General features: G+C 36.8%; 2 protein-coding genes across 2 annotated transcripts in view; one reads left to right on the forward strand and one right to left on the reverse strand.

Moving 5' to 3' along the window:
• The window catches only part of ANO3 (anoctamin 3), a 161,787-nt gene that overhangs the window by 105,617 nt on the left and 34,479 nt on the right, over positions 1-21,691 (forward strand). The window contains exon 14 of the mRNA XM_087821792.1: positions 1,589-1,649. Within this exon, the coding sequence (XP_087677918.1) occupies positions 1,589-1,649 (61 nt within the window). The remainder of the gene's footprint in view (positions 1-1,588; positions 1,650-21,691) is intronic.
• MUC15 (mucin 15, cell surface associated) lies at positions 879-13,873 on the reverse strand. The gene is made up of 4 exons (XM_016206149.2): positions 13,684-13,873; positions 6,984-7,704; positions 4,883-5,032; positions 879-3,105 (listed from the first exon to the last, which is right to left on the reverse strand). The coding sequence occupies exons 2-4, from the start codon at positions 7,666-7,668 to the stop codon at positions 2,942-2,944; spliced, it is 999 nt and encodes a 332-aa protein (XP_016061635.1). The 5' UTR covers positions 7,669-7,704; positions 13,684-13,873; the 3' UTR covers positions 879-2,941.

Genomic DNA, 21,691 nt, shown 5'->3' on the forward strand with positions numbered 1-21,691 from the left:
TGAAAAGCTTTTTCAAGAAAATATTGCATAAACTATAACACGTCATGTCCATGCAACCCATTTGTTGCCAAGTATGTATGGCTTTTTATTTGCGAATTCTCTGAAAGTATGGCTGCTTCTGGAGGAGGGGAGAGCCAGTATTTCTTAGTGCCTTGTAAGCCCCCATTTGTAAAGCCTCTGTTCTAACACTCTTTAAGAGGCCAGTCCCTTCAGTAGGTCCGTTTATAAAGGAAAGCGGACAGCTGTTGAGCTGCAGGGCAGCAGCAGGTGTCTCTGTGGGATGCCTCTGGAAACAAAAAAGCTGGATTCCCCCACTGGGTGTAATTTTATGAGCTCTGCAGGAGAATTTACTTATGGTCCTTTTCTCTCCTGTACATAATATGTACTGATGATTGTTACGAAAACCGATTTTAGTAACATTTTTAGAAATTTCAAGCCTTAAAAATCAAAGACATTTAGAGCTATTAAGACATCTTGCACCTATCCACAAACCATCAAAGTGAGCACATCTTTTGTATAATGATATTTTCAATGATGCTACATTGCAGGAAAATACATCCTACCTTTATCTATTTTACTTGTTGTTTGCAGTGTGTTCCAGGTGTTACAAATAAAATACACATTTAATGCCCCCATTGAACAGCCTCTGAGCTGTAGACTGAGCAAAGAAGACAACATTTTACTCCCACTTCCCTTATAATAATGTTATTTAGTCCCTAACTGGTCTCTCTCTCCCGTGAAGTTAGTGTCCCTATTTTCTCTATAGTTTCTATGGTATGTATTTGACTGCCAGACATGTATTGTTTTGACTGTATCCATTTAATCTTTTTCACAAACTTATATAGTGGGGGCATTATGCAAATGAAAACAAGGAAAAGTAAATTGAATTTACACTTTATTAAAATCAAACAATTCTTGCAACCCTGAAAATTGTACTCAATAACATTATCTCACTGTACATTGTTCTTTATAGAACTTCGGGTAATGTCTGATTCAGAAACACTTGGACTAGATGCTACATGTCAGTGATTTATGAAATTTCTGAAAAATGACTTAAGGTGAAATTCATTGCCTGTTATAGCCACTAGTGGGCCATGGTCAATTCTGAAAGACGTCAGAGAGTAGGGATGGCACTGTGATTGGAGTTTGGCCTCACTAGTGAAATTCTGTGTTTTGCAACAACTTCCCCAGTCCTGGATGTTTTGCTGACGGGAAGTCCAACTATGTGTGCCTCAACTGCAAAGCTGACTTCTTCCAGCTCACACTGCAGTTTGACTCTCTGTGGCCCACAAATACTTCTTCGAGGTGCTAGAACCATTTCTAAGCAGAAATGAAGATGGAGTTCAAAAGGAATAAAAGAGAATAGCGAAGAAAAGGGGGGGAAATGCTGATCCTTTACATCTCCCCATGAGAAAGTCACAGGAAACAGTTGTAGGAACCATGAGATGATTTCCTGTCTTACATTTACAAACTACAAAATAATGTGACTCCATTGGGGGAAAAAACTGTAAGACCTAAATGCAAACCGCAGTCACTGGATTATTATAACCAACAGTGTGACTAATAGTTTTGTTTGTTTTCCATTAAGGTGACATACTTGTTTGATAATGGAGGGACAGTCTTCTTTGCTATTTTTATGGCAATATGGGGTAAGTATGTTTTTCTATTACTTCCTAGCCCTCACTCTCTGAGGCTATTGCTCTCTCTCTTCATAAACACACACGTGCGCACACACACACCCACGCTCACACATGCGCACCATGTATCAGTTCAACATAGTCTCTTTGTCCTCTTCACACATTCACTGCTCCTCTGGGAATGCACCTCTTGACCTAATTCTCTAATCCCTAAAGCCTTGACCTTCCTGAGCTAAAGAACATTTTTTTCTGCCAGAAGCAGATGATGATTAAAAGCAAACTGAAACATGCTATAACTCAAGTTAAGCTTCTGGTATTTTCTCTCTTGAAACTGATGCTCAGAAAATTTTTTGTTTGCTTAACATTTCCATTTTGTATTTTTAATATATTTAGAGATGCAGAATCTATTCCATATATGATTGATCAGTAATGTCTAATACATAATAAATTCTGTTCCTGTCTAACATCTTAAAACTGGAAAAATTATGTGCAGGTACACAACTTTGGCTGACTTTTTTCACCATGTTTCTCATTGAGTTTTTAAAGTACCCAATTAATTGAGGCTTAAAGTAAATCAGACAGGTTGGAATCCTCTATCCTTTGAAGAAAAACAATTGCGTTCCTGGTTAGGGTCAGCTTTCCTAGCAGCCCTGTTGAATGCAAAGTCATTGTTAACTTGGCAGTTGAAGGGACTGACCATGTAAGTGCTAATGCAGAAAAGTAAACTGTACTAGAAGACAGGCCTCTAACTCCCATTCCCTACATTTCTCAGAAACAGAAGTTTTGTGCCATACTCTGTAGCTTTAAGTAAAAAAAAAAATTGAAAAAAATTACTTCCAGTGTTCCTTCAACAGAAATCCAACTGTGATGCATAGCATTAGGATCATAGGGGGAGCAGTAAAGAGTCAATCCACTGATTTTTGTCCAAAAAAAGTAAAAATGTAGTTTTGGCTCCCTGTTTTCATTGAAGGATTTTTTAAATTAAATTACCAAGCAGGGCAATCAAGATGAAATCTTTTAGTCTTATGTGAGTCCACAAACAATTCTTACTAAAAAAAAAAAAAAATGGACCAAAATACAAATGAAGGTTACCCCATAGATGCTTCAACACAGCCAAAAATGGCAAAAAAGGAAACCTTTTGGATGATTTATCCTTTGTTTTTGCTACTAGGCTCAGGCTTTTACAGTTCTTCTTGGCACAAGCCACATGACTGTGATCTTGCTTCAGCATTTGGAGGATGGGTTGGTGAAAAGGCCAGGATGTAGGTAAAAACTTGCCATCGGGAGCCTTTTTTCCCTTAGTTTTATACTGAGGTACGAAGTGGAGGTATGTCATCCATAGGAATGCCATCACGTGCATTTTCTCGACCTGCTGGCATGGATGAATCATTCACAGTTGAGTTGTTGAAGTAACTAGCATTCCCAAAACTCACATCATAAGGTTCCGGTGCATTGTCTAATCGCAGAACTAAAAAAGCAACCAAAAAAAGGTGTTTTATAGTGACAGTCTGAAAGATGCGTACCTGCTCAGGCATCTGCCAGACTGTAGGGATTGTTCTAGATGTACATCTATCCTTTATATGGGCTTTTCAGACATTAGTTTTGAAATTTTAAATTAGTAGATATTTTTCAAGCCACATTTCTTTCTAAAACTAAGAGAGCAGTTTAACTTCCAAATTTTCCCTGCTGGTGGACCAAAGCTAAAGGAGCTAAGGAAGAGATCACAACAAAAGTGTAGTAATACTTTGTATAAAGGAGTGTAGACAGGTATCTCATTGACCTGAATATCTTGATTTCAGAGTCTTGTCAATAAGTTCAGAATTTTTACTTCTGGCAGAAAAACACAAAACTTTTTAATAAAGGAAGAACATTAATTTTAAAATCAATAATAGTTATTCTACCAAGTGTTTCCATATCTTTATGGTTGAGGCACTGAACATGGAGACTGGAGAAAACTATTTGTAAAAGTTTGTGTTTCCTGCCATTAGATTCCACTTATCATGTACTTGAGGTTTTATGACTGATGATGAAGTGTTTGTTCATTGTCAACAAACAGTCAATTATTATTTCTTTAATGAGCTTGAACTTATTTTCAAAGAAAACCTGGCATGCAGGAAATGCTTTTAAATACTGAAGCAGTAGCTAATTACTAATTAGATTAGTAATCTAATTATTCAGTGAGGTATTTTGATATCCTGTCAATTTCATTAGCCATCTCTTCACAAACTAGACTCCCAAGAAACTTAGGGATTTGGGAGAGGTGTCCTTAAATTATATCAGTTCAATAGACTGAACTTTTGTATGTGATTACAGATAAAGAAAAAGTTCTGAGGTTTAAAAAGTTTAGAAACCCCTGTTGTTCAAAATCTTATCCTTTATTTTGAAAAATGCCACTTTTTATTTTATATGGGTTACTAGGAACTCATAGACAGAATTCAGTTAAATTTTTAAGTAGTGGATTTGCTTCTGAAAAGGAGCATATGTCACTCATGACCTGAAGTTCTCAAAAATCAACAAGACTTTATCAATGGGACCTACCAGGGTATTTAACTATTTTTTTTATGGTAGCAAGTGTCCCTTGTGTAAACCAGAAAACAGTTGTGATTTTTTTCTTGAAGTTTAAAAAAAAGGTGAGTCAAGCAGTTGAAGTGACTTCATTTGTGTTCTAAACATTATATTAAGAGCAAACTCAGTGCTTCATTCTTAGCAGTTACATTTTTTATTCATAGACATTATGATTCTCTTTCATCACATGAGTGAGAAAATTGTGACTTTATGTAGCTTTTTAGAGACTAATTAAAATAATTAATATAGGACTACTATATCTGTAAAACTTTTGAAGAGCTAATTAGAATATGTCTTTGCTCAAATTACTGCTACTTTAAAAAAAAATCCAACAATTGCAAGGTATGGCTTTGCAATCACTTGCTAACTAAATTGCTCATATTTTTCTTAATATCATGCCATTATCTTCTCATTTTATAGATGTATTCTAGGTTCTAGGGTTATTATTTAAAACCAATTGTAATGCAATGAGCAACAGTTTCAAATATTTAAAATTTTTTTCACAGATCCATTATTTTGGTCATGTGATTTGAGAAACAGAGAGTAGATCAGAGTAAATTTTTGGTTCTGTTTATGTCATGTGAATCTCTGAACCCCTTGTAGATAACGTAGTGACCATTAGCAATCCTCACTGAATTAAAACCACTGTGTGCGGGTGAAGTTCTGAAAATTGTTTTTACCTGGTTCGTTTCTATCATCATAAAGTCGCCGATGGGAAAATGAATTCGTTTTCCTTTTTCCACACAACAGGTAGCCAACCAGACTAAGCAGGAAAGCACCCAGAATAGCGCCTAAAATGGCCCCAAATACTACTCCTGTGTTTCTATTCTCTAGAGAAAAAAAGAAGAAATAATTTACAAACAAGAAATAAAAATAATTGTTGAAAGTACAGTTATATGTACACGTGGACTTCCTATGTACCACAAAGAATATTTAACAGTTTTTTAAAATTTAGATAATGGTGATTGTGTGTTATAAAGTACTGAGTGTTTGGGATATATTGGCAAAATATGCTTTCTGATAAAACCAAACTTTACATTTTGAATTACCTTGAATTCTAAGTCCTACTTTTATAACTGCCTCATTACTCAACACCAGTAGTACTAAAATATCGTGTGTGTGCTCCATTAGGACATAATTTCTATGTTGACTGCTATATTGTTTCTAGTCAACTCTGAATCTCTGATGAATTTTAATGATGAAATGAACTTTGAGCTTGCCTCTATAATAATAATTCTAAAGTAAAAAGCTAATAGGAGTAAGTGGGTAGTAGAAAATGAATCCACAAAGCTCCAAATGAAAAGGCACTGTAAGGAAAAAGCAGAATATCCTGATAAGGATATTTCCAAGTAGAACAAATGACAAAAGCAAGATGCTGTCAATGCCTTCCTGTAGGGAACAGATGTGTAGGTCTGAGTTTAAGAGAACCCAAAATTTCACTCTATCACCCCTTTTACCAAGTACCTTATTTGAAGACTATCATCAATAAACTACTTACTGCTCCATGAACTCAAATTTAGTGTATTTTTTAATGGTGTCTGTTTTTTATTTCTTGAGAAGCTTATTAATTAGGTAGGTAAGGTGGTCTTACAGAGTCCCTGATTTTATATGAAACCCTATTTATTTAAAAAATAAACCTTCACAGTGGAAAATTAACAGAAAATTATTACAAAAATAAAAGTGAAGCAAAGTTAACTTTTATTAAAAGAGCAATGGTAGGAGTAAGTATTCAGTGTTCTCAATATGCATTTTGAGTTTAGAGAGACAAAAGAGATAGTATTTTTAAAAAATATATTTCTGATGGAATATTAGAGTATGTATGAATGGAGTGGATGTGTTAAAATTAATGCTAAAGTGAAAATATATGTACATATAATACATTGGTTGCAGAGCTATGGTGAAACCCAGATTTCAGAATTTAAAACCTTTCTTGTACACTAGGAACAACTTTAAAATAAGAATTCATATATATGATTTGACGTTTACATCATTAATATAATCTGTAAATAAGTTATGTGGAAATCTGTGAGTTCTTAAGGGGAAAATAGCATTTTTTTAAGTTTCAGGGAAACAGAAACATGGTTAGACCTGAAAAAATAAAACATAATGAATTTTCATTAAATATTAGAGATTTTTTTTCACTTCATGCTTTAAAGCAAGATATAATCCCTAAAAATGAAACATAAAAGTGTCTCATATTAAAATTTTCTTGTGATACAGCTAAATTCCATTTTTATGGTGTTCATTAGGTACTAAACTAAAAATTAAGGAGGCTTTCCTTTTGTTGAGCTATTTACTTTTTAAAAAATATCAGTGTTCTATTTTCCTGTGATTGCTGTGTGGTATTAGATAACTTATAAATTCATTTACTTCAACTTTAAAACCCACATTCATATATTCTTAAAGTTCAGTTGTACAGCATTCCTAAAAGCATATGAAATGTCAAGTAGTCTTTCTAAAATTCAGTGAAAATTGTTACACAGTATTTCAAAACTGTACCACTACCTCAGTCTCTGTTTCTCTTCAGCCTAACCTACTTCTCATTTTGTCCCACTGCCTCATCATGTTTCTATATAGTAATGACTAGTATATGCTGACTTAAGTTCTAAAATCCCTTCACTATTTCCAGGGAATATCATGGTTACCCCTAAAAGTGAGAACCACCTGTGCTACTGCAGTCTCCTCCTTTTCTCTCGTATGACACATTCTATAGATATAATCTACATGACTGACTTGGAGGTCATTTCACACCAAAGGAAAGTTTAATTTGTTTATATTTACCTTCTTGGGGGTCTGATGTATTTGGAAAGATTTTTGAATTATTGGTGAATTTTAAGGTGGGCTGTAGAGTCGCTTCCTGATAGGGGGTAAACCCCACAAAGCTGTCATTGGTAGGGATAAGCCATCCATCTGGTTCCGTTGTCATGGGGCTCATAGATATGGTGGTTGGTGCCGAAGGGAGGGTGCTAAATGTAATGGAACTGTTGTCAGTTTTCATGGTATCATTGGCCAAAGACCAAGTGAACTTTTCTGAAGATACAGCAGATGTAGCATTGGGAGGTGCTGAGACGGACAGAGAATTTTCACCTGCTGCAGATGAGTTCTGAGGCAGTTTAGAAGTATGGCTGTGGATCAAGGGAGGGCTTTTGGAAAATGCGAGCGTGGGTCTTGGATTCCTGGGAAAGTTCGTGATCAAATTATCCACCAAATCTGTTGTTCCGTCACTTTTATTTGATGGATCCCAGAGAGAGGAATTACTTGCTTTGGGATTGGAGGTTTCTGTATTTTCTCTACCTAAGTTGAAATCTGCTGCACTTTTCCAAGGAACATATTCTTTTGCCATATTTTTTAAATCTTCTGCAATGTTTTGTGTTGTGTTTACTTTCAGACTTTCTTTCCCATGGCTCACAAACAGTAGTAAACTAAACAAGGTTGAAATCAACAGAATTTGGGCTGAGGTCAACATTGTAGCCTTCTTTGGTATTGGTGTTACTCAGGAAATCTGAAAGAAAATAACAACCTTTTAAATTATTAAATGAAGATCTACATTTTTAAGTGGTAAAATCTAGAAACATAATGCTGAGATGATAATATGATAGTCTTAATTCCAAAAGTTTGTTTCCTTTGAACTATGTACTAAAACTAAAATAACTGAGTTCTATATTCCGTGTAACACTTTTTTCCTTCCTCTAGGGAAATGCCATGCAGAAACGTTATCACCACTATTTAAAGGATTATTTAGCTTGGGACAAGTTAAAAACACACACACACACACACGCACACACACATGCACATACACACACACTATATGTACTGCTAAGTAAAATTTTTTAAAATATTGTAAATATAGTGTATGTAGACCTGGCTGATTTCTTCAACCTATTTAGGAAAACATGTTCTTTATAAAGATGTCATTTGGAATATTATGAAAATGATGTTACTGAATGTCTACTCAATGTACCAGTTTAAACTGGGTCAGTCAGGGGCCCCACTTGAAAGATTTTATTACACCTAATTTGAGTTATTTGAATTTGAAATGAACATCCATTTTTTCAAAATACTTTTCATGATGCCCTCCATTCTATTAATTTCAAATTAGGGGAAATCAGAAAGACTTTTAGATTTTAGGATATTCTTTAATTATTTTTCCTTATGGTATTAATGAAGAGTCTGGTTGGGAGTGTGTATGAAATAAATTACTTAGCTAGAGTTAGTGGCCGAATTGGGATTTGAAACCATGGTCCTGACTTCCCGTCCAGGCACATCATTTTGCTTGTAAGTGTGAAAATGCTACAAATTCACAGATAAGCGTGATATGGGGGAGAAGTTTTTGAAATTAGATTTATATTAAAATTCTGGCTTCTGTTACAAATAATCTTTGAAAAACAATCATAATAAGCAGTTGCTTTATCATCATCATCATAACTACACTGACTTCACATTGTTCTGAAGACTAAACGAAATGATTTCAGTAGAAGTACTCTGAACAATTTCTGGCCTAAAGTAAGCAGTTAATAGACATTAACTTCCATTTCTCATTACTAAAATAAAATATTTCTGTAAGTGTCTTGCACTTTACAAAGTTTACAGTAATATCTTCCTTGATCATCACAATGACCACTTAAGACAGAAAGAATGGCTTATATTATCCCCATTTTGCAAATGAAGAAGTAAAGTTCAGAGTGGCTAGTAATGGAAGCTAGTACTGTACATGGAAGAGGTAACACTGAAAGGCAAGTCTACTGGCTCCAACCTAATTAGATGTTAGAATTTAAAGAGTTTTTCACTGAAACAATTATTCTTAAAAATATATATATTTGACTATTTCTTCTCAAACAATGAAGTCTGAAAACTGACTTTATATTCTTTGAATTGAACCTTAGAGCTTATTTTTCACTAAAAGCCTCCAGGATGACTGAGATAATAGAAGAGAGGAGGTGCTACTGCTATTATTTGAGTCCAGTATTACCAGAAATTTTTAAAAAGATTTCCCAGAAATATTTAGAAATATTTTCAACTTTAATGATTTTTCATTAGGGTCTGAGGAGCTTCTAAGCAACCCCTCTGATTATCTTTTGGTTTCAGTTGTCACCCGCTTTGCTTAATGATTTCTTACATAGTGGTACAACTCAAATATATCTATAATACATCCTGATATGCTTTTCTTTCCCAAAAGTTCTTAGCAAGCAGTCTATACTTTTGGATTCCTTAGGTTTTAGGACATAATATCTCTCATGCTCTATACTTAGCACTTCATAAAAACCTCCTTAAAAAGCAAGGCAGGCAGACATACGAGAACATTCACACTGGCATTATTTATAAGTTCTCCAATCTGAACATCCATCAGTAACAGACTGGTTAATACATTATGTAGATTCATGTGTGGAAATTAACACACTGGAGCTATATACAGAAATAAGGGTGATTATCACAAATATAATAGAGCTTAAAATACCAGTTGTACTGGTGATTCCATGTATACAAAGTTCAAAAACAGGCGAAAAACTAGAATGTTAGAAGTCAGGAAAGTGGTCACTTGTGGGGAGGAAGGAAACAGTATTGATTGGGTGGGCATGGGAAGGGCTTCTCTTTGCTTACGATACTCTGTTTCTTGACCTGTTAGGGGTGAAATAGGTGTCTGTATCTGTGATGATTTTGTTTATGTTTCATTTATTTTATTGTTATAGTCAAGAAAATTGGCTCCCTAAAAACTGTTAACATAACTGGAAAACACATTACTATTTAGCATTTATTATAACAGATGTTTTGCATGTTTTCTTATTTAATTCTTAACTAAAAACAAACAATGAGAAAGGGATTATTAATCCTACTTAACAGATTATTAAATGGGGCATAAAAATGTAAATAATGTGTCCAAGGACACACAACTAGAGACACACACTACAGAGACAGGATTAGGATTCAGACCTTGGCATTAAAGCTAGTAATCGCTCATCTATGTAACAAAAGTTACAAAGGAATATACAGTTTGGTAGACAGCTGCCTTTTAGAACTTTGCCCATCAACATTGTCTTAGCACAGCCTCTGCAAATTTTATTTTAATCAGAGCAAGTCATAATCCCATTTTTTAAACACTGGAAAAAGTCGGCCTTCTACCCTAAGTACCTCTCAAAAACCCTAAAGACACTTTTATCCTAAGTGAAGAAAATCCTAACAGTTGTCTCTATGGTTTCTAAATGGACACCTTTCCCATGTAGCTGACAGATTAACATTAACAAACACATGTGGTTTCCCCAGGACCTGTATTAGCTCACCAACATTTCATTAAGCTGAGGCCTCACCGAGCACATTTAAAATACGATTCCATTTAGTTTAAAAGTACTCACAGGTACCTTTTCAGAACCACCTTTGTCCTGTGACTTCTGTCAGGTTCGGGCACACATTACAGCCTTTTCCTTATCTGCTGCCGTGATCTGATTAGCTTATGTACTGTACTTGGCTGCCAGTCATGGTTCTTACGCACATTGACCAGCCTTCCCCCTGCCTACGCTCTCTGGTCGGTTCTCTTCCTGTTGAAGTGGGCACCAGAGGGGGAACTGTCTCTCAGCTGTTCCTCTGACTTCTCATAATGCTGCCCGAGGAGCGTGGCATTGAGCTTTCTCGTTCCCTCCCCGTAATGAGAATCCATGTATCAAGACCGAACAAAGTGAGTGTTGTTGTTCCTGTTTCCCTTTGCCTGTAACAGTGAACCACCTAGGGGCTCCCTCTACCCTTCACCCAGCTTTTGATGGCAGCGTGAAAACCTTAAGTATGAACACCCCAAAGGAGCCAAGCATTTTGTTACTACCTATAATTTATCTCCGGGGAAAAGAAGGGCAGAGAGGGAGAAGATGGAAATCTGTGAATACTGTTTGCAGTTCATTCCTAATTAGCAGAATTATAGGGAAGGCTCTAGTGAATATCGACTTATTCCTGTTGTCCGGGCATCACCGTGGGGGACAACTTTGATTCTGTCCCCTGGCTTCCTGAATGGAAACCATCAGCTATTCAGAATCCCAGCCCTGGACTTTTGCTGGAGCAAAGACTAAGCAGTTTTAGTTAAGCTCAATCCATTCTGAATGAATAAAGCGTGTTGTAAGCAGCACAGGCTAATGGAGGTGGTACAAGAGCTCCAGAGGGCAATGACATAGAAGTGTACTCTTTCCTCTTTGCACTTTTCTCTCGGCTTATCCCCATCTCTCAAGTTCAGATACTAAGATGATGTGTACTTGTTATGCAAAAAACTAAGTTATGCTGGATGATGGATGGCGTGCTGTGTGTGCTCATGTTTATCTGTCAGCCAGGTGCAGCATAGAGGGAGACAGAAGGTGGGATGAAAGAAAGTGAAGTTGTCGTGGGAGAGAAATTTAGGATAACCACCAGATAGCACCATTTCCCCTCCTGTTCTTTGCCCGTTCTTGCCCCTAGGTGGAAACTCCCAAGAGGAATTTTGAGGGTGTAACATAGGAACAAAGTTGAGATCATTACAAACATGAAAAATTCTAAGATGAGAATGATCAGTCATAAGGGAACAGAAAAAGGGAAGAGAATTTCCATTTGTTTTGTGATAGCTTGAACACGGATTCTAAAACTTTCTACATATATTGAAATGTTTGTATTGTTTCTAATACTTGTAAAATATACTTCCAGAGAGTATGAGTTTTCCTGTTCTTAAAATAATTCCTTCACATGGAGAAAATGAACACTATTTTCTCCCTTTCTTTCTTGTTGGCACTAAAAAGTGGTTTCACATTACTACTTTTGTATGGAGGGCTTTGGGAGGTGGTGAGAAAGAGAGATGGGGAGAGAAACTGTAGCCATTATGGGAAGCAAATCTACACTCTTTGCACATAATTTTGCTTCTCCTTAAATGCATAAAGTTGTTATTCTGCCTGGCTTCCCTGTTCTGAATCATGCTCATTTTATACCAAGCTTTGAAAATAAGGAAGCATCCTGCTGTGTGTCAGGTAATCAACCCTGGCAAGGGAAGAGAAATGCTAGTCATCCTAAAATTTCTGCATCAAAACTAGAAATTTTAAATAAAATCATTAATTCAGGTACACTGGGGATAATATGAAAACATGTTTCTATAGTGAAATAACTAAAGAGCATATACTGTGCTACTTCTCTCTCAGTTGCTTTTGATCAATTCTTGTTATAGCTTTCAGGCTACAAAATAAGACAGATGGGTTTTGTTTGTCTTTGTTATGGGAAACTCAGTCTGACACGTAGCCAGTGTCCCAGGTAGACCTTGAGTGTTACTATGAGTGGCTTTTCCAGCCTTGGGCTGTATTTCGCTGTCCCTAAATGAAAGAGCCACAATAAATGAGGACATAAGGAATTATGCCTCTGTAAATGCCTCTTTTATGAGGGTTTTGAAAGGGTGAGAAGACTGAACTCTAATCATAAAGTAGGACTGTACCTGAGAACCATAGGCATATCATTTTACTTTTATTTGCTTCAAAAGAAAGAAAAAAGAAAAAGAAAACCATGACTTCCCTTTAGAAAAAGAACAAGTTTCAAAAGTTTATGAACATCATCTAATTAAAAGACTAGGTATGCATAAATCCAGGAAAAATACATAGAACATCATAGCCCCTGCTAAGTTGGGCGTTCTGTCATAAACTTCAGTACTCAAATAGGTGAAAGAGTGTCATGCCTAGGAAGAAAGAAAGACTGTGTCTCCAAAAGAAATGGCATGGGCTTTTCAGCCTTCTGTCGTTTCACTCCCTGTAGAAACAGCCTCTATGGATCAAATAGAAGGTGGGTGAATGGTAAGCCAACATCCTTGTATAGGAGCCTTACACAGCCAAAAACTGAAAATAATTTTAAGAAACTATATTTACATCTTTGTTTCATGGGATGCCTTCTGAGGCAACTGACTTAGCCTTTAGATTTCAAATGAGTAGTGGACATGTGTATACACCATGCTAAGTAAAATTATATACACAAGATTTTGCCGTTTTTTAAAAGTCTTTGGGAACATAATTCATTGTATTAGAAGATTGTTTTGTTTTGTTTTTTTAGAAACTATCATATTCTAATACTTTAGCAACAACCTTGAAGCCCAAATGCATAATTTAAATCTAAATATTCAATTTATATTCATGCTACAATCTCCACTTTAAATGTTTTAAAACTTTTACTAAGATATGACCTAAAAACTCTCTCTCCTAGTCATGTGTGTTTTAAGTAAGGTTTTTATATTAGCTTTTCAGCTGGTTTCATCATCTGGCAAATTTGGCTGTAATTCTTATAGTTAACTCACTTAACAGTACAAATGCTCATTTGGAAGATAATTACTTAATGAAATAACTACCTGTCCTTACAAGGGTCTTCGTAGCTACTTCCCAGACTGTTCTGACAGAGGTCGAGCACACTTTGATTCTCTTTGGAAAATCAATGAAAGAGAGAGAGGCAGACAGACACAGGGTTGGGGGAAGAGGGATCCTGTGTAACCCAGCACCCAGCACACGCTTACCTTCAAGTCCAGGAGATATTTACAAACAGGAATTCAAATATCACAGCTGTCCCAGCTAAAATGCTTCTGCTGTGCATTAGAGAAAGCAGATGGGTTAAGCGTGACGACGTCCCACTAAGCAGGAGGGTGCCAGAGAAACAAAATTAGGTGGAGCTGGCTGTACCTTGCTTGTGTAATGCAGCACCCAGAACCTGACTGACCTGCTTCTCAGCTGTCAGCATGAAGATACCACCTCATTCAGGCCTTTAAAAAAAATAAGTCCAACCCTCCAGCTTTCATAGGTCGCTTGTTTTGACTTCAGGGCAGGCTAGTTGTCTTAAGCGGTGGCAGAACAAGGGGCATTTATTTCCTGCCCTAAGTGAAAAAAGGGCAAAGACTTTGGTAACATCCCTGGCGTATCAGGAGTTTCTGACACATGCTGGGTTCCCACTTCTCAGGTGAGGAAACCAGAACGAGTCACACCCTGCACCTGTGGCTGTGTGCTGGCCGAATGTTGTTCTCTTGACTCAGAAACAAATCATTCTTTCCCATAGTAGGATGTTCTATTTGTGTACTTGAAACCTGAACAGAGAAAATGTAGTGTAGTCAGTAGTAAGTGCACTGAAATCAGTTTCATAGAAAGTTACACTTCACACAGTGAATCGATGTGTGTTGGGATCCTTGAGAAAACGGTAAGCTTTAAGTTAGAAATAATCACCAGGACTGAGATGGGGCTTGTTGATGACTTTCAGAAGTTAGGGGAGTGAATGGGGCCTGTTTTAAAACAGCCACACGATCCTGAGTAATCCTGGGAGCTTTCTCGATTAAGTAGTTTCCATCCTGTTCTCTTTGCTTTTACTCTCAATTGAGAAGCTGGAGAGTTTCAGAAGCGCCCAGGTAATGCCTGATTAAATGGGAGAGTTGAATAACAACCTGGCACACTTCCTTCACTTCCTTTCACGGCTTATGAAAGGGAGAAGAGTGAAACTGCACTTTCTGGGATATTCTGCACATCAATATTTGGGGGCTGGCGCCACAGTCTGCTCAGCTCCGTATGCCCGAGGTTCATGCTTGCTTTCTGTTGTGCAAGGAGACAGGTTTCCAATTGCTGAGAGAGAAAATGAAACTTTAGCTAAGGTTCAGGAGCTTCAAATTGAATGCAAAGAATCTGCCCAGTTAATTGGCCCCAGGAAAGAACAAGGTAATTCTATAGTTTTCAATTTTCTGAAGCCCAAAGGCCCCTTTAGAGTTTGATTATAAATTAAGCCAACCCCTTAAAAAAGTTCACTCAAAGGATATTTAAGCTGTAGCTGCACTGGTATGAAGAAAAGCAAGTTAAGTTTAATCAAACATCTGGTTACTAAGCAATGGCTTAATAGAATTTAATTGGTTATTTTCAGATTAGTCAGTACCTAGGGGGAAAAAAAATCCAGTTGAAAAAATATTTTATGTCCGTACTTAGAGAACTGAACATGACTTGGCAGGATTGGGTGTACTGCACCCTTAGGAATTTTTCTGGATACATGTATGAATATTGTTACTCTTTTCTGACCATTAATTATGATCTATACTAAGCATGAAAATTACAAGCACTTTTGCTGCAGTTTTCTGCCTTCACTGCCACAAGAGCCAAAGCTTATCTTCCGTGACCTCCTTTTCTGAAGACCCGATGGCCTCAGAATCCTTCTCATCATTGCCCTCCTGACAATCATAACCAAATGATTAGAACTGACCCTAGAGATAGACCACATTTACCTTCCCTGTCATGAGCTCACCGGAAGTAAGTTATAAATGAAAACTATGCACACATTTAATGCCTTAGTTATTACTTTACTCACTTAGCTGTGATCAGAAACCTGTGTGAAATCACCTGAGTTGGAGTTAAAAAGTAGTTTCTTGGCAAACAAGTCTCACTGAGATACATTTCCAGGTATATGCCATCTTCTAGGAAAAACCAATCCCATGTTGGACTTGTTTCACCAGAGTAACTGAACAATAAGTCAAGCCAGCTGAAATGACAATGACTTGTGGTGCAATTCTTATATATACATATTTTTGTCCTTACCTACTGTGGTGCTTTTCATCTGGCACTCAGCTGCTTTACACCCACTAATTAAGTCTCAGTACATATTGAAAGAAGAAACACCTCTTTGTCTGAGATGGTGGAACTACTCACAAGTGGATTTTCTATAACCTGAAATCACATATTGTCACTGCTGGACCTGAAAATAGAACCAGAGTAGCTTAGGACTATGTCTCAAAATCAAAACATTGTTCTAGATTCAAGCTGGTATTTTTTACATGTCCTATAGGATAGCCTGCCTGATGCTGATATCTATCACACAAAGGGAATTTGTTCCCATAGGTTAGATTATTAATAGCAGGTTATGATTTTGAAATAGAATATAAACTGAACTCATATTTTTTTTCATATAGAAGCATGAGCACTTTAAGCAACAAAAATATTTGATCAATAATAAAATAACGTGATGGTTATATTTTTTTAAGGCTAGTTCAATGATATTCATTATAAATACAATGGAAAATGAGGACTGGAAAGTTTCTCTAGGGATGATGATAATTGTTTCGGTCTTCGGTTAGAAGAGAAATAGAGGGGTCATTCTTATGATAACAGTTGTTTAACATACAAGCTTATTTTTTCCTATTAAGTCACATGGTGTTATAATATGGTCTTCATTTAACTATAACTTTATGGAAAGGTTAAAAACCCCATTTTGGTGCTAAGGGCTTTCTAGAACTATGCCCTTTGTTAGATAGAAGTTGTTCCATAGTATATAGATACATGCATGGGTGCAAAGGGGGAGCTAATGGAGCTTGTAAAGCTGATAAATCACATACAAACTTTAATTCAGCCATGGTTCAAGGAAGAGAATGACATAATTATAACAAAACCTGTTGCATTCCTATTAACACATTTATATCAACATGTTTTCTCAGTAAATGTCTTCATAAAGACAAGAAATTGAAATAGAGTTGATGCTCAAACCTACCTCGTTTCAGCAAGAACTAGTAGGTATCCAAGGATTTCTGAATCAGCTGCAAAATGAACATGATGTCCTTAAGGGATGTTTTTATGATAAAATCTTAGATCTTATGTTTAATATTCATTAAATTTTCAAATAAATTCTATTGTTTTATTATTAATTGTAATGATAAGTCAATCCAAATTGTTTTTTAAGGAACCTCATATTTCACGAGAGATTTTTTAAAATAATTTTATAAAAAAATAAAAATTTTAATTTATATCTATATTCTTTGCTGTTTCAGAGAAGTATGACAAGATGATCAATAAACACTTTCAGTCATAAATAAAGGGATGGAATTCTGAGGTAGAAATAGAATGGAAATAAATTTAAAGACTTTGTCTTATCTCTTTTCCCTGCATTAATTTCCTTACAGCACTTAACTGCCAGCTAGCATACTCTCTATTTTTGTTGTTTATTGTTCCTGTCCTAGAAAGCTCATGAAAGCAAGCATTTTTGTCTGCTCTCTTCATTACTTTATCCACAGAGCTAGAATAATTCCTGGCAAAGAATAAACGTTCAATAAATGTATAAATTAATGAATAAATGAGTGAATGTATATGAACAAATAAATACGTTTAACAATAATACCAAAAAAGTGATTATCTGCTAGCTCACTTTTCTTCTACCTAGAATATTCTTCTAATTGTTGGCTCATGCAGATCTGAAATCTGCTTTTTTTTTTTTCACTTAAAGCTATTCCTTAGACATATTTATATGATTGTACATATAGGTCCTTGACCAGTTTCCTTGAGCAGGTGATAAGAGAGGGACTCTAGTTTGTTAAGAAGACCTGATTTTAGCTAGGGATGCATAAATCTTCTGTTATAGTAGGTGAGAATAGAGAGGCAGTGGGGACAAGTGTAGATAAGTGGGTAGATATAATTTGGGTGGATAATTCTTTAAATACTTTATTTTTAATGATGAGATGGACAGCAGAATTGCAACTGAAAGTGATAAGATTGTAGGTGCTTGATGTTGAGAGAGAAGAGAAAAGATGACAGCATGACAGACTCAAAGATTCACTCAAATCAATTTAAAATAAGACAAGTCACACATCATAGCTGTGATTTTCTCCAGCAGTGTTCATGTTCATTGTAGTTAGAGTGTTGTTTTTAACTAGCGTCATGTCCAAACTGTGGGTTCATGACAAACTGAGACAAGCTACAGAGTTGAGGGAATATGCAAGTGAGTGAATATAAGATTGAGCATTAAGATACATAAAGAAGGAAGTGAGGCTTTGAGGAGAGGAAAGGACAGGGAAAAAATGATGGGTCAATGGACTGAAAATCTAGGTCAGGGGAGTATTGAAATTGGAGTTTAGAGGAAGTGAGCTAGAAGGATAGAGGTGATAAGATAATTGGAGATTGTGGGAGGTTTGCAGTTATTGATCAGAAGTATGCCGTGGAAGTACATGAGCCATGTAGAGTAAGAGAAACTAACTTTGAGGGTAGAAATCAAAGAACTGAGAAGCCAAGGTCCTTGAAAAATTATCTGTGTATATTGTAATTTCCAAGAATGACTTTGGGGGTCATGCTGGTAAGAGTTACAGTAAGCCAGGAGTTTAAAAATCTTCAGAGAAGTTTGGGGAAGTGTCCCCAGAAAGTGTTAGATGACTTCCACAAAAAGAGATAGGAAGTGTGGACTGAAAATGTGAGACTCGAATCTGTGGATCTTTAAGGAGGAGAGAGAAAAATGGTCTTGAGGGGACCAACGATGAGTAAATTCACTCCCTCAGCTTCAGTGCCTGTTAGTGTGGGAGACGAGTCACTGCCCGCTAAGAGCGCCGCACGGGAATTGGGGTTTGGGCCCCCTCGGCCTCAGAGCAAGCAGGGGGCCATACAGGACTTCGCTGTTGATGACCGAGAAAAAGAGGGCATAGTGAAAGTATCTCAAGGAGTTGGGAAGGAATGCGAGATGTTCACAGAGGCAGTCCCCGTTTCCCAGAGCTAGAGGGTTAAAATCGGAGGGTTCACGGATGCTGTGAAAATGTCTTCTTGAGGTAACTGATAGTACAGCTAAAGAGACAGTGCCTTAATCCTGGCGGACCCAAGTGTGAGTGAGGCAGGACAGGAAGGTGTGTGTGTAGAATATGGGTATGGTGACACCTTGCCAAGGTGGAGAGCCCCAGGCTTCCTCCGGGCTCCTGCATAGACGAGGTCCGAGGTGAAGCCTCTTATTCCTCGCGCTTAAAACAACTTTTCAACTCTGCAAGTAGTAGCCTGGGGGAAATAATATCACTCTCTTTAGTAAATACAGGATATTTCGTTGTGTGGGAATACCACAGGACTGGTTCATTCTTGTATGATGTAGTATACTGTTACGCATTTCCTTATTTTAGAACTCTCATTTAATTATAGAGTCTAACCTCTTTAGATTACGCTTGCCCAGTTTATCAGTTATGTAATCCGTTTTATATAGACTTAAGTAAAGATAAAACTAGGCATACATATAATAAAATGGCAAAATTAGCAGATTGACAATATTAACTTATTTTGCCACCTTTAGGAAAAAATCCAAGTGATTTATTAATGCTTTCTAAAAATTTATATCAAGTCAGATAATTAGAAAATCCTAGCATCTTTAATTTGTTTCTTTCTGGTTGGAAAAGTTATAATAATTAAACCACCACCTCAGCAACAACGGCGTTTATTTGCTAAGTGTTCTGAGTACTGAGCCATGACCTGGAGAGGGGCAGAGTGGGGGAACGACGCGCCTACAGTAGGTCTCTGCACTCTGAAGAAGAGTCTGGATTTGTGTCTTGGCTCAAAAGCTTCGTCTGGTTTTGCCAATTTCCTGGACGTGTAGCTGAAACACAGCTGAGGCCTAGATGTTATCTCTAGTTTGACGGAAACTCTGCCACTAGGGTCATTAGATATGATGCTTTATTCTTAAGATTATTTGATGTTGATCAGAATCTCATTGTCCTCAGGGTTTCATGATTAAGGGAGTGGGCATGCAAAGGAGAAGGAGGCAGGTGAGTTAGGGTGCTAGATGAAGCCCGTTTGAATCAAAAGTAAAGAAAGGAGCAAATGAAGTTTTCTGCATGAGTACAGACCGAAGAGTTAGCTCTAGAGAAATTCTTTATGTAAAAGTCGAGTCTCCTCTGGTCAAGATTGTGCTGAGCATTCTCATTGTTTTAATATAACATGATGCTGTTTGCATGTAGCTTGTTATTTCTAAATGAATTTTATTAAGGAGGGAAAATGTCAAGTCTGATTTTAGGAATTGGTGAAGATTTTCAGTGCTTTAGATTCAAATGCTGCCCCATACCATGTTCTTAGAACCTAGTTATTTGTTGTTTCTTATTTAATGTTAGAGAGGAAGAAAGAGGGGAAGGGAATTGGAAGTAAAGTTAGAGAGAGATCCCATATTCTTAGACAAAGAGGGAATTAAGAGATGAAGGACTTGGTTACTAATGACTTCTAGGTGTGTCTGTGTCAAGTACAGTTCAGCTCAGCATTCGAAATCTGCTACCTCACAAATATTTATAAGCTCCTTATATTGACTAGCTTACTCTACATTCATGTACAGAACTCCATTAATTTCATATTTGTAAGGTGTTAACCAAAAGAAAAAACAGAAAAAACTGCAGTAACATTCCCCAGGCATGAAGATTTAAATATTGCAGTTTCAGAGCCTCTCTGCTGATGATAGAACCTGTTTAGTGAGAGTTCTATTTTTACCTCGGGTATGGTGATGTTGCAATACCACGTGGGGAAAGCACAAGTATGCGTGAGGATGTTGCTGAAAATTAATCTGGGAAACGGAGGTGAACCTAGGTGTTATCCAGATTGGCAGTCTCCGAGGTGTTGCGCTGATAAACTGTTGTTTCAGCTGGGTCTTGTTTTGGGAAGTCCTTAAATCTTTATCTCATCTGATGAAAACAATACTTGCAATTCCTTTTTGTTCTCCATATTCAAACATACTCAAATTCACTTGTGTTTGGAATTGACCTCTTTACCCTGCACCCTCCCACCCTCCATGACACCCCCAAACCCCTACCGAAGTATAGGGAAGTCATTTTCAAACTTTTAAATCAAATAATTATTTTTCCAAGTAAAATTGAACTTTATCAATGTATAAAACAGCTAAAAATGGGGCTTCTATGGTGAGAGCACCTTGGTATATCTCCAGGGAAATTCCATGGAGTGTAATTTGAAAAGCTCTGGAAAATGGAAAGAACACTTGACCAGGAGTTAGAGTTACAATCACTGGATTCCATTCAGTCAGTTCAATTTAGCAGACATTTATTGAGCATTTTCAGAGTGCCAAGCACTTAAAATACTAAGGGGTGAAAAGGCACTTTGGAGACATTCCTTCCAGTGTAAGAAAGAGTGGGTGTGGGAGCAAGTGTAGTAAGGTGTTGCAGATGCTTCGGCAGGTTTCTGGACAAGGTCAGTGATACATGTCAACCACTCGGCCTTGGGTTTCTGTAGATTTAAACTAAACAAATTGGAAAAAACTACATATAGAATCTAACCTCTTTTACATGCATGACCATATGATTCTGTTGCTCTGTGCCACTGACTTTGGGCCACAAAGGAAATGGACATGGAAGTACAAGGACAGGATGCAGCATGTGCATCTCTGAAGTTTTTTTAAAGTTGAGGAAAGTTTGTCATTTCTAGTCAGAAAGGCAGGAATAAAAAAATAAATACAATGTATGGTTGCTAAGGAACATAACTATGCAGTATCATCTTCAGCCGTTCCATAATATTCCTTCTACCTCCATGACTCATGTGAAACCTGGCTTTCCCCTAATAATAAAATGGAGGCCTCTTATCCTCCAACTCCACCCTCAACCCAGTTTCATGAGACCAACAGAAAGAGTTGATAAACTAGGCAGCAGGTACTGCACAGACAGTGTATTCTTTGTATGGAGTGCTCCGTAATCCACTTCCCACAGATAATTACTATGAACCCTTTAGTATATATATTTTGGGCATTATGTATCTATAACAATATATCTAATCTATCTACAT

The sequence above is a fragment of the Miniopterus natalensis genome, chromosome 11 (assembly GCF_054644295.1).
Source record: "Miniopterus natalensis isolate mMinNat1 chromosome 11, mMinNat1.hap1, whole genome shotgun sequence".
In the NCBI taxonomy this organism is placed as follows: Eukaryota; Metazoa; Chordata; class Mammalia; order Chiroptera; family Miniopteridae; genus Miniopterus; species Miniopterus natalensis.

What these genes read in the sequence shown, in the direction of transcription:
- MUC15 (XM_016206149.2), bottom strand. Translation starts at nt 7,668, where the DNA reads ATGTTGACCTCAGCCCAAATTCTGTTGATTTCAACCTTGTTTAGTTTA. An exon ending in TACATCAGACCCCCAAGAAG is followed by an intron (nt 5,033 to 6,983) that starts GTAAATATAAAC and finishes TTTTTTCTCTAG; the next exon opens with AGAATAGAAACACAGGAGTA. An exon ending in TGATGATAGAAACGAACCAG is followed by an intron (nt 3,106 to 4,882) that starts GTAAAAACAATT and finishes TTGCTTTTTTAG; the next exon opens with TTCTGCGATTAGACAATGCA.